Consider the following 16,230-nt stretch of genomic DNA (forward strand, 5'->3'; position numbering starts at 1 on the left):
TATTCCATTGCATTTTAAAGTTCAGTTTGGGAATGAGCAGATAGATATTAGAGTACTGATTAAACAAGCTGCTAGCAGGCTTTTAAAAATCCTCAAGTGCTGAAGCTTGAAGTCTGGTAGCAGCTAGATTAATGTGACAGTCAGCACCCCCAATAAGATTTGTGTTTGAAATTTCTCCTATAGAGCTAAAGGGTGCTTTAAAGGCTTCAACCAAGTTTTCTGAAACCTCTGCAAAATCTCTATAAACACATGTTGTAACACACACTACTCATATGCAAGCCAAAGACTGTGTAAACAAGGCCATAAAGGCTATTCCGGACCAGGAAATGATATGGGTTCAAAGATGCAATGGGATCCTAATCTTCGGTTCTATATCAAAGAGCATGAAGGGAAGAGATGGACAGAATGCTCTGGTGTTACTAGACCGCACATCAGGTGCATGTAGCATAGTGTGTTGCACTTGTACTGCAATCCACATCTGTCTGTGCACTGCAGTGCCATTCAGAGTGCAAATGTGAATGGTTCCTTAGATTAAGGGTCAACTTTCTAGAATGCCTTTTCTTATAGAACACCCCCTAGGATGTCCAAATACTCAAGCAATTAAACTGACAAAAAGCAAGCAGTTTTCATTGTCATATTCTTTGCCCTTCTGCTTTTGTCTTATTACTGACTCGTCACTGTGATGGGTTTTTTCCTGACAAGTCAGGGAAGGAGAGTGTAGTTTTGTCAAAAAGTTGGATACACATTAAAGCGCCCCAGTATACTTGGTGATCCCGAAGAGTACGGCTTGTTCTACCAGTATACGGAGACGAATCATGCTTGCACAACAGATAAGTGCAGCAGAATGGGAATGTTGGGAATTTTTTGGTCTAAAAAAAATGGAAAACTACCTTTTAAAGCTGCAGTAGAAAGCTGACAGTATACACTAATTATCAAGCCTGGACATTGCTTTCCTATGGCTTTGCACATAGCAAATCTAGATAAATCAAATTAAACACTCTTGGTGCACGATATTACCTATCAACTATGCAGGATCTTGCTAGAAGCAAGATGCTGAGAAAATATTCATACAATGGTCCACAGAGTACTTTGTTTACACACAAATATATGTGCAAATGTTAATACAGCTTCGAGATACACACAATTCTATTCCCATTAAATTTATGAGCATACACATATACATGTGTAGATTACCAACCTCTGGTGCAGATTTTAATCTTCTGACTATTGATTTGAACACAAATAGCAACTGTGTTCAGACATATAAGAAAAAAAAAACGCAGTACAGATAATTATGCTTTTTTGGGCTGCAGGTGTTAGCAAACCATTCCACCCCCCCCCCCCCCCCCCAAAATGAAAACTTGAAGACTCTCATAATATACACATGCCTCACTCACCTGAGCAACAATGGACAGTATTCCCAACACTGCGATGAAAGCAGTCACACTTTCAGGGGAAAATTTCATTATCTGTTGTAAGGAGAATAAATTAATTTGTTAATAATTGAGCTTTTGTGAGACGCAGCAGACACAATTTGTACCAGTTACTCAGTAAGAAAGCTGTTCACGCATGTACTTTCATACAGTTGTGCTCAAAAGTTTGCATATCCTAGCAGAAATTGTTACATTTTAGCATTTATATTGACTATGACTAATCATGCCAAAAAATTGTCATTTATTCAAGGATATAGTGATAACATGAAGCCATTATCAGAGTTTTTTTGCTTTTTTTAAAATCATAACAGAAATCACCCAAATGGCCCTGATCAGGTTAACACACAGGTTAAAATGGCAATTAAAAAGATAAATTTTCCACATTTGTGGCTTTTTAAATCGCAATTAGTGTCTGTGTATAGTCGTTGAGTTTGTTAGCTCTTATATGGATGCACTTTGACCAGACATTTGGGCGATTTCAGTTACGAGTCATCAAAACTATGATAATAAATGGCTTCAAGTGATCACTATCCCTAACTAAAAAGACAGTTTTTTTTTGGCATGATCAGTCATACTTTCAATATAAATGCCAAAATTTCACAATTTCTGCCAGGGAAACTTTTCAGCACAACTGTAATTGCATAAAAAAGGAGATATAAAGGAGATATCTGGTTGGCTGCCACAAGTTGCAACAAATCAAAATACTTTGTACAAGTTCAAGACTTAACATTAAAACCATCAAACCATCAAATTTCAAAGTTTACAGTTTGTGTTTCAGGAATTCAATAGAATTCTAAATAAGGCCTAAAGAAATATCCATGGCCAACAATAAAAAACTAGATTTTCAGGCGTCATTATACCCAGATTTTTCTTGTTTTATACTGGTTTTGCTTTGTTAACTCTTCCATGACCAGAGTTCATTAATGCCAAGCTAAATGTAGCAGTTACACCATGTCAGCATGTGTTGATTAACGTAGAAAATCTATTACTAATTACAATACCTAAATAAAGAACATGCTAAGGCTTATAGTGTTTGTAAAGTCCGACTTTTTTTATCATAATACATTCTATGCATTCTCTAGCGATGTCCATGAGTTCCTCGGCTGTCTTGGACTCTCCCCCTGATTGACTGAGACCGCAGCAGCAGTGCCATTGGCTCCCGCTGCCGTCAAAGTCAGTTACCAAATCAGGCTAGATTATTAGGCGACAACAAATCCACCATAGAAAAAACTATCAGAACAATCCAGCACAAATATACATGTAAATAAAATATATAGGTTCAAATATTCTATATATTTCTCCAACGCCATGCCTCCTAAAGCGCAGTGTGGTTAAATCTAGAAGGAACCAAAGTGCTTCACCTGAAGTGACATAAATGTGCTCACCAGATATCTTTGGCCACAAAGGGACCACCAGGCATATAATAGAGGGGATCCCTCTTTTAGCTAGGACCTGCCAAGCCACATGCAGCTCCAAGCAACTGTTTCCAGAAATTAATCGGACTTCAATTCAATCATGGATGGTAAATAGTAAATCCTCAAGCTGTTGCACTCTGAAGTGCATATCCAGCTCCTTTTCATTAGATCTGTGAAGTTTGGCTCACCAAAAACAAGCCACAGAGGCAATATAGTGTGCAATACTGTCTTTAATACGGACATTCGAAATTGAAGCTTTAACACGCTTGATACAGGAGCTCTCTACTTCCACTCTCAGCTGAGACGCATGCCGCGTTTCCTGCATCACATACCAAGTGACAGACGAGCCCCTGCCTCATTCTCCAGCTGCGTTCTCTGCTGTATCTTACATATGCATGCAAGTGCTTTTTATTAAAGACGACAGTATTACACTATATTGCCTCTCTGTGGCTTGTTTTGGGGGAGCCAAATTTCACAGCTGTGATGAAAAGGAGCTGTGAATATGCACTCCAGAGGGCAACAGCTTGAGGATTTACTATTTACCATCCATGATTGAATTGAAGTCTGATTAATTTCTGGAAACAGTTGATTGGAGCTGCGTGTGGCTTGGAAGGTCCTAGCTAAAAGAGGAAGAATCCCCTCTATTATATGCCTGGAGGTTACTTTGTGGCCAAAGATATCTGGTGAGCACATTTATGTGTCACTTCGGTTCCCTCAAGATTTAAGCACACTGCACTTTAGGAGGCATGGTTTTAGCAATAAAAATTATATTGAAGATTTTAACCTATATATTGTTTTATTTACATGTATATTTGTGCTGGATTGTTCTGACACTATCTATGGTGGATTTGTGGTCACCTAATATTCTCACGTTATTTTGGGTGATTTGTGTTTTTTGCACTCAATTTTTCACCATTTCATGCTTTGTTTTTACAAATTTTTAGTGCAGCATTATAATTTCATAACTGGCGCCGTTTCTCATTTTCTATTTTCAATCAGGAGAGATTGCTTGGATGCCCTCATAGCAAGCTGCTTGCTGTGGGGGCACTCATCAGGAGAGAGGGGCCAGGAGAGCCAAAGAGGGACCAGAGAAAAGGAGGATCTGGGCTGTCCTGTGCAAAACCACTACACAGGGCATGTAAATATAACACGTTTGTTATTTTTAGAGGGAAAAAAAATTTGAGACTTTACAATTGCTAATTTAGTCCATTTTCAAGTTGAAAAAATTCCTTTGCTGTAATTCCAGGCTGTAATCATTGTTTTTTGATAATTAATGACTGTCAGCAATGAGTGGGAATCCTGAATGCCCGTGACAGCCTAAATTGAGATCAGGTAGCTGCATGAAGTGGCAGCTGCATGTTCTGAAAAATTGACAGTTACTTACAGGTAACTGCTTTTCTAGGATATGTTTCAGGTTGGCACACCTGAGAGAAGACTGGTCCACCTGACAGGAAACACAATCAACACATGAGGTTAAAAGGCCCCTCCCTTCTCCCTGCACCTCAGTTCTACCAAAGTAATAGACTATCTGTGCCAGAGAGAAACTCTTCTCGCAGTACTTGCATCAAACCAGGGGTGGGAAGTAGGCCTGCTGTCCTGGAAGATATCCTAGAAAAGCAGTTACTGGTAACTGTCAATTTTTTCTAGTCATCTTGCAGGACGGCACACCTGAGAGAATAGACAAGAAGTTCAAGGCCTGCCTTAGGGTGGAACCACCGCTTGCAAGACCTTCCTTCCAAACGTCAAATCCTGAGGTGATAGCTGTTCCCCTCTAGTGCTTTAAGAAGGTGTCCTGCTCAACATATGTTTTATTGAGGCCTCTGATTTCTCCGCCCAAATCGCATATTACTTACTGTTTAACCACTACAGATCCGCGCTATTGCCAAATGACGGCAACAGCGCGGACCTACATTTCCGGGACTACGTCTATTGACGTCGTCCCGGATACGAGCGGCCTGCGCGCCCCCTGAGGGGCGCGCGCGGCGCGCTCTGTGATCGGCGGGTCCGTGAGACTCGCCTGATCACCGATCCGTGCAAGGGGTCGATCCCGACCCCTTATCACGTGATCAGCTGTCAGCCAATGACAGCTGATCATGTGATAGAACGGAGCCGGTAATCGGCTATTATTCCTCCTCGCGCTGAGAAAAAAAAAGCCGATCACCGGCGGCCGTGATCGGGACATCAGTCCCGATCACGGCCAGCAATACAGCTGACCACCTGCCCCCTGCCAGTGCCCACCTGCCCACCGCCGTGCCATCCTGAATAAAAGTAAGTGCCCCCCATCAGTGCCCCCCATCAGTGCCCATAGTGCCCACAGTGCCACCTACAGTGCCACCCACAGTGCCATCCAGCAGTGCCACCAACAGTGCCACCCACAGTGCCCACAATCTGCCTCAAAGGTGCTGCGACCCAGTGACACCCATCAGTGCCCAGCAGTGCCGCCCATCAGTGCCCAGCAGTGCCGCCCATCAGTGCCCAGCAGTGCCACCTATCAGAGCCACCTATCAGTGCCACCTATCAGTGCCCATCAGTCCCATCTATCAGTGGTACCTATCAGTGCCCATCCGTGCCACCCATCCGTGCCACTTATCCGTGCCACCCATCCATGCCATCTTATCTGTGCCCATCTTTGCCCATCAGTGCCGCCTTATCTGTGCCCATCGGTGCCGCCTTATCTGTGCCTATTAGTGCCGCCTTAACTATGCCTATCAGTGCCCACCAGTGCAGCCCATCAGTGCCCACCAATGCAGCCCATCAGTGCCCACCAATGCAGCCATCAGTGCCGCCTAATCAGCGCACTTCAATGAAGGAGAAAAATGACCCGTTTGCAAAATTTTATAACAAACTATTAAAACATGATTTTTTTTTTTTTGCATCTTTTTTTGTTTGTTTAGCAAAAAATAAAACTCCGAGCTGTAACTAAATACCACCAAAAGAAAGCTCTATTTGTGGGAAAAAAATGATAAAAATTTCATTTGGGTACAGTGTTGTATGCCCGCGCAATTGTCATTCAAAGTGCATCAGCGCTGAAAGCTGAAAATTGGTCTGGGACTGAGGGGGGTTTAAGTGCCCAGTAAGCAAGTGGTTAAAGAAACTTTAAAAAAACTTCAGGGGTTAGGCAGCACCATCTTAAGTATTGTTTTCTGAGTCCACAGTGGAGTGTATTTCCGCCCTTACATTGAGCACTTTCTGTACTGTTAACCAAGCCTCCTTCTCAATCCAACATTTCTATGGCAACCCTGCTTCCCTGTTCATAGCTTACTTGTTTATTTCATAGTATTTACTTGTGCCAATGCATGTTTGCCTTTGTCAGACTTAGCTTCAGCTGATAAGACTGCAGTAATGGCCAAGTTCAGACTGTATGCGATGTCACATGGTGTGTAGGAGGAAGCTCTGAATGATTAGCAGAGTTCAGTGGTGTGCCGTAGGAAGTCCCGATAACAGATAGATAAGCACATAGAGTGTGTGCCGTAAATCGGGGGAGATCTGGGCATGTTCAGTGACTTCATTCTACAGAACAACAAGGATTACAACAATACTAAGCAAGTAAGGAGAAATCTACAGTGTTCATTAGGGTTTTTTATGCTGATTTACATGGGACAAAGTTGTGGAGGAGGGTTTACAACCACTTTAAGGTTTACTGGTACTGGGGAACCTTACTGCTCATAAGCCAAACCTATGGTCTGCCTAATCCACCTAGCCACTGTAGATCTAGAAGCCTGCCCTCCCTTTCTGGGGCCCCTAAATAGAACTAAAAAGGTGGGTCGACTTCCTGAAGTCCTCCACTCTATCCAAGTATGTATGCAAATACCTCCTGACATCTAAAAACTTAAAATTTGCCTCTCCCTTGTTCTTTGGGTTTTCAGAAAAGCAGGGCAAAATGATCTTCTGAGACCTATGAAACTGATGTGACCTTGGGAAGAAAAAGTGGGTCTTGCCTCAGCACCACTCGATCTTCCAGTATCAACAGAAAAGGCTCTTTGACACTTATCCTTCTGGCTGTTGTGATGGCCAGTAAAAAGGCCAACAAGCATTAAACATTTTATGGAGGTCTGAGCTGGTTCGAAAAAGCACTTTAGTCAATGCCTCTAGGACCAGCGTTAAACTCCATGGAGGGAATCTCTTAACCTTTATGGGGGTTAACCTTTCCCAAGCTACTAGAAATGCAACCGACCATTTTCTCAGAGTAGCAAAGACGTCTCTCTGGGCTATCAGAATCAGTTTGCACCAAAGTTGGCCAGATCTGAGCTAGAGCATGTACTCCCTCTGATCCTCCCCCTCTGGTTAGAGAGAAAAACTGCTCCACCTTTCTGTTGCCTCTGTGGGCGATAAGGTCCATCTCCAGAAACCCAAACCTGTGACCTATCTGAAGGAATACAATCTGGTTTAGTTACCATTCCCCCTGGTGGATGGAAATAACGGCTCAGGAAATCTGACACCACATTGGCGGTCCCCTTTATGTGGACTGACGGATGCCTTCGGCCCAACCCCTTCAAAAGGCCAGAGTTAATAGTCTTCTGGATCTTGTGCCCCCCTGACTGTTCAGATAGGAAACAGCTGTCACATTGTCTGAGAGGACGACTTAGACGTCTAGTCCCTGAATCCCGTTTCCGAAGGCCTTCAGAGCCTGAACCACCGCAAGAAGCTCCCTGTAATTGGCAGAGGTCCTTAATTGGATTGGGGCCCAGGATCCTTGCACTCGGAGGTCCCCCAAGTGAGCACCCCAACCCCAAGCGCTTGCGTCTGTGGTCATTTTTATAGGGTTCCACTGGGCCCAGGGATGACCCAAGGTGAGTGTCTTGACCCAGCCACCAATTTAGGGAGGCCCTTACCCTTACTGGAATGGCTAGCTTCCCATCCAGTGACTCCTTTTTGTCCCAGGAACATAGCAGGAAAAACTGCAGCTCCCTGGAATGGAGCGGAGCCCAGGGAACCGCCAGAATACAGAAAGTCATTAGGCCTAGGACCCTCATGACTTGTCTGCAAGAGCAGTCCCTGGGTTGCATTAGAGAGGAAACTGCTGTTACTACCTTTAATATTTTTTCTTTTGGGAGAATTTTTTTTTTACTCACTGTAAAATCCTTTTCTCTGAAGTTCATTGACGGACACCGCTCCAGTAATCTTAACCGTAGGTTATTAAGCCGCCTTCAGGAGAGGACAAGGCAGAACATGTAATACATGTGAAAAACAATAGAACTTTACAGTTTCGCCCATGGGGTGGTCCCTCTGGTAATAACCCCTCAGCCTGCTTCCTGCAGCTCAGTACGTCAACAAGCAGTATAACTTAAACCAATAGGAGGGAAGGGTGCTGTGTCCGTCAATGAACTTCAGAGAAAAGGATTCATGGTGAGTACAAAAATACTGTTTTCTCTTTCGTTCATTGACGGACACAGCTCCAGTAATCTTGACCGTAGGGACATCCCCAGGAAGTGTCATAACGAGGGGTGGAAACAGCAACATAACTTCAACAACCAGCAGTGCTTCCTAACAAGGGAGTCCCCATCTGAACCAACCGCATCATAACTTGCGGTCAACAAATGCAGCAGAGTGCATTAACATTCAAAAAAAGGAACTTTTTCTTAACAGAAGAAAGAGGGTAAAATTGCAAGATTACAAGGCCGCCTGCAAAACTATGCAGCCAAAGCAGGCATCAGAAGATGCGCTTACATCCACTTTGTAGAACTTTGACCAAGTCGCCTCCTTACACACTTGAGCGACTGACGCTTGATGTCAGAAAGCCCAAGAGGTCCCAATTGCTCTGGTGGTGTGGGCCATGACAGGAAAGGGGGGCACCTGTCCCATCAAGGCATAAGCCTGGACCATGACCTGTCTGATCCACCTGGAAATGGTGGGCGAGACTGCCATCCCTTTTTTCTGACCAGCTATCGAAATGAACAGAGTCTGACTTGTGTAACGGAGCCATGGCAGACAAATATACCCTGAGAGCCCGGACCACATCCAGGAAATGAAGAGCAACCTCCTTAGGATGTGTCGGCTTAGGACACAGAGATAGTAACACAATGTCTTCAATGAGGTGAAAAGCCAAAACCACCTTGGGTAGAAAAGAAGGTTACGCATGCAACACCACCTTATCCTTGTGGATAACAAGATAGGGTGGCTTGCAAGACAACCTCTGCGCCTTCCGATTGAGCTGAGAGGCCAGGAGATCGACGTCTGGTGTGCCCCACTGCAGGCACAGAAGCCTGAACACCTCCAGGTGCAACGACCACTCTCCTGGGTCCAGCATCTGGCAATTTAGCCAGTTTTCTACTCCCGGGATGTATATGGCCGACAGGGCCGGTACATGTCGCTCTGCCCACCGAAGGATGTGAGCGTCCTCTCGTGCTGCAGCCGAGCTTCTTGTTCTACCTTGATGGTTGACATATGCCAACGCCGTTGACCATGTGGAGAGGCAAGCCTGATCGCTCGGAGCTCGAACAGAGGCCCTGGGTCGACTGAACTCCCACTACTTCGTCCCAGCCGGTCAGGCTGGCAACCGCTGTGATCACTGTCCAATGCAGAGTTAGAAATGAATTCCCAGACCAAAGTGCCGGGGATCTCAGCCACTAGAGCAGGGAGTCCCTGACTGACTGGCCAACCCAAATTTGCCGATCCAGGGATAACGGAGATTTGTCCCACTTCGTCATTATCTTCTTCTGCAAGTCTCCAGTGTGAAATTGGGCGTACGGTACCCCCTCGAAGGAGGCCACCATGAGGCACAAGACTCGCATGCAGAAGCACAGCGACGGCCATCTGCGGTTCATCAACAGCTTCACCGCAGGTCTGAGAGTCGGCAGTTTGTCTCAAGGGAGAAACACTCCCGCTTCCATGGAGTCCAGCAATAAGCCTGGGTACTCCAGGCACTGAGCCAGCACAAGTATAGACTTCTTTAGTTTCAACAGCCACCCAAATTCCTGCAGGGTTTGCATAGTGATCGCCACATCCTCCTTTAATTCTGAAGCTGAAGCTGCTCTCAGGAGAAAATCGTCTAGGTAACCCACGATTGCCATCCCGCGTTGTCGCAACACCAAAATTGGAGCCAATACCTTGGTAAAAACTCAGGGTGCTGAAGCCACGCCAAAGGGGAGAGCCACAAACTGGTAGTGGGCATCCCCTACTGCAAACCACAGAAACCTCTGATGCCTGAGGCATATGGGTATGTGCAGTTACAAGTCCAAGGACGCCAGGGAGTCCCCTGATGGAGTGCAGCAGCAACTAAGCTAACTGATTGCCATTCTGAACCTCTGTACTTTTACAAAGCAATTGAGGGCTTCCAGGTCCAAGATTGGACGTACCCCTTCCTTTTTGGGGACTACAGATTGGAGAACCCCTTAAACGTTTCTGTTTCCAGAACAAGCACTATCACCCCGCGGCTTAGCAGGTCCCTTACTGCCCCCCAACAGGGCCTCCCGGCAAGCCAGGAGTAAGGGTATATTGGAGGGGAAGAATCTGTTTGGTGGCCAAGAGAGGAGCTCTATCTTGTAGCCCGATGAAATCAGTTTGCAGACCAATTGGTCAGCTAGCGGAGAGGCCCACCGGGCTGCAAACTCCCGAAGGTGACCCCCACTCGAGTGATGGGCGAGGGCAAACCTTCATGCGGAAGAATTTTTGCTCGCTGGCTTGTTAGGCTTGCGAGTCCAGAGACGCTTCTGTCCCTCAGTAGTAGCCCTGTCGGAACCGGGAGAGTTTGGCCAAAGTCGCGGACGAAAAAGTCTCTTGAGCGGAAAATGAGGGCCCTTGCCTGCGGCGTGGCTCCTTACTCTTCCTAGACTGTGGGAACAAGGTGCTCTTCCCACCTGTGACATTCTTAAAGTCATCCAACGAGGCTCATAATAGCCGCTCACCAAGCAAGGCTTTTTTTTTTTATATATGCCTGGTCCGCAGACCAGCATTTTAGCCAAATCAGGCACCGCAGCACCATTGCTGACACTTAAGCCCTGGAGAGCAAAGGAAACATACTTAAGGCCGCTTTTTAACACCTTTGCGCCCGCACACTGCCTCCACCCTGGCAACGAACATTTCAAGGACCCCTGACAAAGTATCTAAAGGCACTGCACTGTTTGCAGACAAGTCGGTTGCAACTGCAGGGAGTTCTAAGGAAGAAACCAGTTTCTGAAGCCATGCTGACCCACCCTGTCTGCCACCCTTGGGGACTTAGGACAGGTGCACAATCCCACCCTCCTAGCTGCTACAGACCGAGATGACCCCACCACAGGATTCACCACCCCGAGCGAGTGCTGTGCCGTTCTGTTACAGGTGCCTGTGTCCATAGTCAGCTCCCAAGTTTCCAGAGCAAAAAAAACACGCTGTTCTGAGCTACAACAAAATGGCTGCCGGCCGGCCCGTATAGAGGACAATCGCATGGAAAATGGCCCCTGACCATGCTTTCTACAGAGACGCAGAAAATGGCCGACAAGCAACTGTACACAGTGAATGAACAGAGACAATGGCGGCAGAAGAGCACTATGGCAACAGCACATGCAGAGCCCCCAGACACCAACGGAGAGACCACGGACACCCAGGGTCACAGACAACCAGTGCAGCCCCCAATCCAGGGTCAGAGCCCCACGGAGGACTCCTGGCTCAGGTACACACACTGATCAGCAGCCTAGCCATGCAGCGTTCCCCACAAAGAGGGGAGGGAGGACAATGGGGACAGAGAGAAGAGAGGGAGGAAAGGGACCCCCTAATCGACCTCCGAGGGAATGCCCAGCTGCTCAAACCCACCGAGGCAGGCAGAGCTGTACTTAACATCTGGACGTGCTGGGTATATCCCATCACAGACCCACTCCCGAGCAGTACGGGGTGGCTGCTGGCCACCGCACACTGTGACAAAGACATCGGTAGTCTGGTCATATGTGTGCCCTGGAGCGTTGCGCTCACCGGCCGCCCCTGGAGCCTGAGGGGCATGTCGTGGCCAACCCAGCGCGTAGCTAGGGTCTGCTCACGCTCTATGGCCAGGCTGGGGAGACTACAGGGATCTAAATTATCCAGCCTGTCACCCAGCCGGCTGTTGATAGCAGATCATAGGATCTTAAAATCTCGTGCAAAAGGCAAAAATCCAGAAAAATTCCCAGGACCGATGGTCCCACAGGGAGCCTAGGTCCTTCACTAGGCAGAAAAAAAACTGAGCTGCAGGAAGCAGGCTGAGGGGTTATTACCAGAGGGACCCCCCCTGGGTGGAACTGTAAAGTTCAGTTTTCACGTGTATTAAATGTTCTGTCTAGTCCTCTCCTGAAGATGGCGTAATAACCTACGGTCAAGATTACTGGAGCTGTGTCCATAAAAGAACAAAAGAGAACGCGTCTGAGCCCCTGTGTACACAGAGTATCCTAGGAAAGTCTTTATTTGGGAAAGTACTAGGAATGATTTTTCCCTGTTCACTATCCAGCCCAAGTTCTCCAAAGTGCAGATTGCTCTGTCTATGTCTGCTCTCACCTGCTCTAAAGGCTGTCCATAGATCAGGTGGTCATCTAGATAGGGCATCAGAGATACCGCTTGTAAATGCAGGTAAGCTACAACCTCTGCCAAGATTTTTGCAAACACTCTTGGGCTTGCAGATAACCCAAAAGGAAGTGTTTGGTATTGCCAGTGTTGTACCGCCTTGCTTGTAAGGACTGAACCTCAGCAGGGATTGGTGCTCCCGGGCAATCGGCCCGTGGACATACGCATCCCTCAGATCTACTGTGGCCATAAAAGGTATCCTTCAATAGAGGTTTGCGCACAGTATACATGCTCTGCATACCGTCGCAGAAACCTGTTCAGCTTCCTGAGATTCAATATCAGGCGAAATTTCCCTGAAGGTTTCTGGACCATAGACACACGGGAATAAAATCCTTGGTATAGATATTCCAGTGGAACCGGGATGATAACTTCCTGGTCCGCCAATCCCTGCAAGTTGTCCAACAACCCTGCTGCTCTTAATGGTTATTTGGGGAGATGTGTCAGAGTAAAATTTTGAAGGGGGGGGGGGGGGGAGGTTCCAGTCGATATCCCTCTGTCAGAATCTGTAGGATATAGGTGCTTTCGGAGAGCTTTCTCCACTGAGGGACAAATCGAAAAAGTCTTTCCCCTACCCTGATGCTGGCTGGTGTCCTTAGGTCCAGAAAAGAGCAAACCACCTGTCTGCTCTTTCCATTCCCCCACCTTCTATTCGTGTCCTCCTTGGCCCTGGTTAGGAGGGACACGAAAAAATTTTCTGCCTTTCTCTCTCGGCCTTAACCGAGAACTTCTTCCCTTTCTCTGCAGATCTCAAAAGGACCTGATCCAGTCCGGGAAAGCTGGTAGCCTTCAAAAGGTAACATGCAGAGCCGTGACCTGGACTTATAGCCCCCTTGCCACGATTTGACCCAGACAGCCCTCCTTGCGGCCGCTGACTTAGCCGTGGTCATGACAACTTCGACTGTCGTGTCTGCTAAATATGCTACAGCCTTGTTTATTCTTTCCAGAGAGTCTACAACTTCCTTGGAATTATTCCCTCTAGAAACATGGGCAGAGACATTTCTGGCTACGCAGGCAGACGCCAAGGCAGGAGCCATGGCTCCCATGTTGGCACTCCATGCTCTGTGCAGAAGCGTTTCAGCCCTTCTATCCATTTGGTCTTTAATGCTACCCGAGTCTTTAAAGGACAAATTGGATTTTTTTTTAGAGACCTGAGAAAGGGCTGCATCTAATTTGGGGGTTTTGAAAAACTTTTCTTCTTCCTCCCCAAATGAAAACTTTCTCTTCCAGGTTTTTAGTTTAAGGACCTTTCTCTAAATTTCTCTTTGACATCTATTTTGTTGTGCACGCCCCCCGGGAGGTCTGCGTTCCAGTCTATTTGCCGATGTATGTATTTAAAGTGTATTACTTTATATGTGAATGTGTAATTATTTGTAATTTCTATTTCTCTTGCTAGCCACAATCTTTTTAATTAAAGTAGCTCCTGAAGAAGTGTAAAAATATACGTCCAACATGTTGAGCCATCCATCATGATAGACTACTATGTCGCCGCCATGAAAACCGGAATCTTGGATCTCTTTCAGATGTTTAATCATTGTGCCGTGCATTGTTATAGTTCTATTGAACCAATTTCGGTCTAACGTGGTAGCAGTAGAATATACTGTATTTGTATGATGAATTGTGGATTTCTTTTAAGCATCTGTAAATTAATAAAAATAATTTTTTTGATAATATATTATGCATACTGTCTAAACTGTGCCTAAAACGTCCAAAGTCCCTCCTTTTTCCTTATGCCTTTGATGCACTGGTAATATCATGGACTGAGGCTTCCCTAATGCCTTATACATGTTATCCTGGGCCGTTACCTGTACTGGAGGCTCTGGGATGTCCTCAGAGGCATAGATTGCCCTGAGTAACTGTCCCATACCTCCACAGGAAAGAGATGTCCAAGTCTAGGACTGTCATTGTCCTGGTTTTTAGAGTCTGAGTTTTCCCCTTCCCCATAGAGCTTTCCTCAAACTCATCTACTCCCGAAGTGATAGAAGAGGGAGGCCTCTGCTGGGTTCTCTGTACCCCCTAGAGATGAAGTACCTTTCCTAGAAGACAGAGCCTCTCTGCCACAAGTGCTAGGCTCTTCCTTACATGCAATAACTGTCTTCAGGGATTGGAGTGCAGTATCTCTGACTGTACTGTAAGGAAGTCAATCAAACTGTCGGGTAAGGAGACCTCACAGGTTATAATTATGCAGCTGTAACAAAAAGACTCCCACAGGATAACGCAAAACCTCTCATTACAATTCCCACACCTTTTTGTTCTAGAGGGAGGGGGATTTTTGCCCTTGGCATTGTGGGTCCCGTGATAAGATGCACTAGGTTCTAAGACAAAAGACAAGACAGCACTCATATTTTAGCAGGCTGTACTCTTTCTCCTGCCATGCCCCCCCCCCCCCCCAAGGGGTGTGGGTAAGACCCCCCCTAACCCACCCCTGGCCAATTAGTGGAAGGCTCATCACTCGTGGTCCCCTCCTGAGTTGCAGCCACCGCTGTGTGCTCCTCTCCCTCCATTCCTGACCTCAGCTGGTTCCGTCTTCCAAGGAGCACTGCTGTGAGTATCCAGGAGGTGAGTATGGCCTGAGGAACCTCCTCCTGGCTCCAGACTCTTATGGTCAGGATGCCACTCTGCACCATCTTGCTGGAGTCCCGCCGCCGGAAGTAATGCCTTTTGGCCTCTAGTGTCTCCGAATCCACGACTTTGGGGTGGACCGGAACAGGAAGTGATGCCGCCCCGAAGCGGTGCCATCTTGCGCCACCCGTCCAATACACTCCTGCCTAGGAGTGTTTCCAGCGCTCCCCATGAAGCTGCAATGCCGGAAAACGACACCCTTCATCCTCCAGCGGCCTGGACCGCTGCTGACCCTCCGGTTCCTTCATCCTCCAAGTACCCGGATTGGGTGGAAGGTAAGGGAGGAGGCATGTACCCACAAGAGTTCCGGGATATGCCACTGTGCCCAGGAAGCTTTTAACCGGGGAGTACCACCAGTCATTGGGGGTCCCCCTTGAGTAGGGACTGAACCCTGGCTGGGCCTGCAGCCCTCCCTGGCTTTGGCACCCAGTTCCCAGGGTGGGACCATCCACTACAGACTTTAGGTCTGACAAATATAACAATATATGACAAATAACAAATGTTTTGCTGCCGGGTAACACAATCAAGAACTGAGGTGCAGGGGGAAGAAAGGGGCCTTTTAACCTCATGTGTTGATTGTGTTTCCTGTCAGGTGGACCAGTCATCTCTCAGATGTGCCCTCCTGGAAGATGACTAGAGAAAGAAAGGTTTATTAGCATAACTTCAGCAAGAGGCTTCATACCGGAGGATGTTAAACAGATTGTAGATTGACAATATGTAGTTAACGCTTTCAACTAAGGCATAACTCTAAAATATTCCTAAGGCAAAGCAAGCAGCATCTGTGAAATAGGCAAAGGTTGGGAAAGAACATCCAAAACTCTCAGATGGACAAGAAGAGACAAAGTAATTATGAAGATCTTGATCATTTTTAACACAATTTGAACTGGGCAGGCAAAATAGATTTTAGTGTTCGATAGTATATTTTTTCATGCAATTTTCACTTTAACAAAAACATTCAAAAACTGTCGACAGAGCAAGAGTCAACTATACGATCCAGCAATACATTAAAAATACATTAAAAAGTTCATTGGTGGGCTAAAGTGACTGTGCTGACACACACAAGGTCCATATGATCAGGCTCCAAAAGTGATTCACATGTGGGAAAACTTCCTCCACCACACCTCCTCTGAAGATCCCTGTAGGTAATACATTTACCAGACACAGATACTTAGTGGCTAATGTAGGACGTACAACTAAGCTAGAAGATCCCATATATATTTATGTATGTATATTTTTATGTTAGAGATGTCCCGTTTACA

At 46.4% G+C, this 16,230-nt stretch overlaps 1 protein-coding gene across 1 annotated transcript in view; it reads right to left on the reverse strand.

Annotated features, from left to right (window-relative positions):
* SLC71A1 (solute carrier family 71 member 1) overlaps positions 1 to 16,230 on the reverse strand; it is a 132,047-nt gene that overhangs the window by 21,955 nt on the left and 93,862 nt on the right. The window contains exon 9 of the mRNA XM_077452838.1: positions 1,398 to 1,469. Coding sequence (XP_077308964.1) covers positions 1,398 to 1,469 — 72 coding nt within the window. The remainder of the gene's footprint in view (positions 1 to 1,397; positions 1,470 to 16,230) is intronic.

This window comes from Lithobates pipiens, unplaced genomic scaffold (genome assembly GCF_037356315.1).
Source record: "Lithobates pipiens isolate NorthernLeopardFrog02 unplaced genomic scaffold, aLitPip1_a1.2 Scaffold_23, whole genome shotgun sequence".
Classification (NCBI taxonomy): domain Eukaryota; kingdom Metazoa; phylum Chordata; class Amphibia; order Anura; family Ranidae; genus Lithobates; species Lithobates pipiens.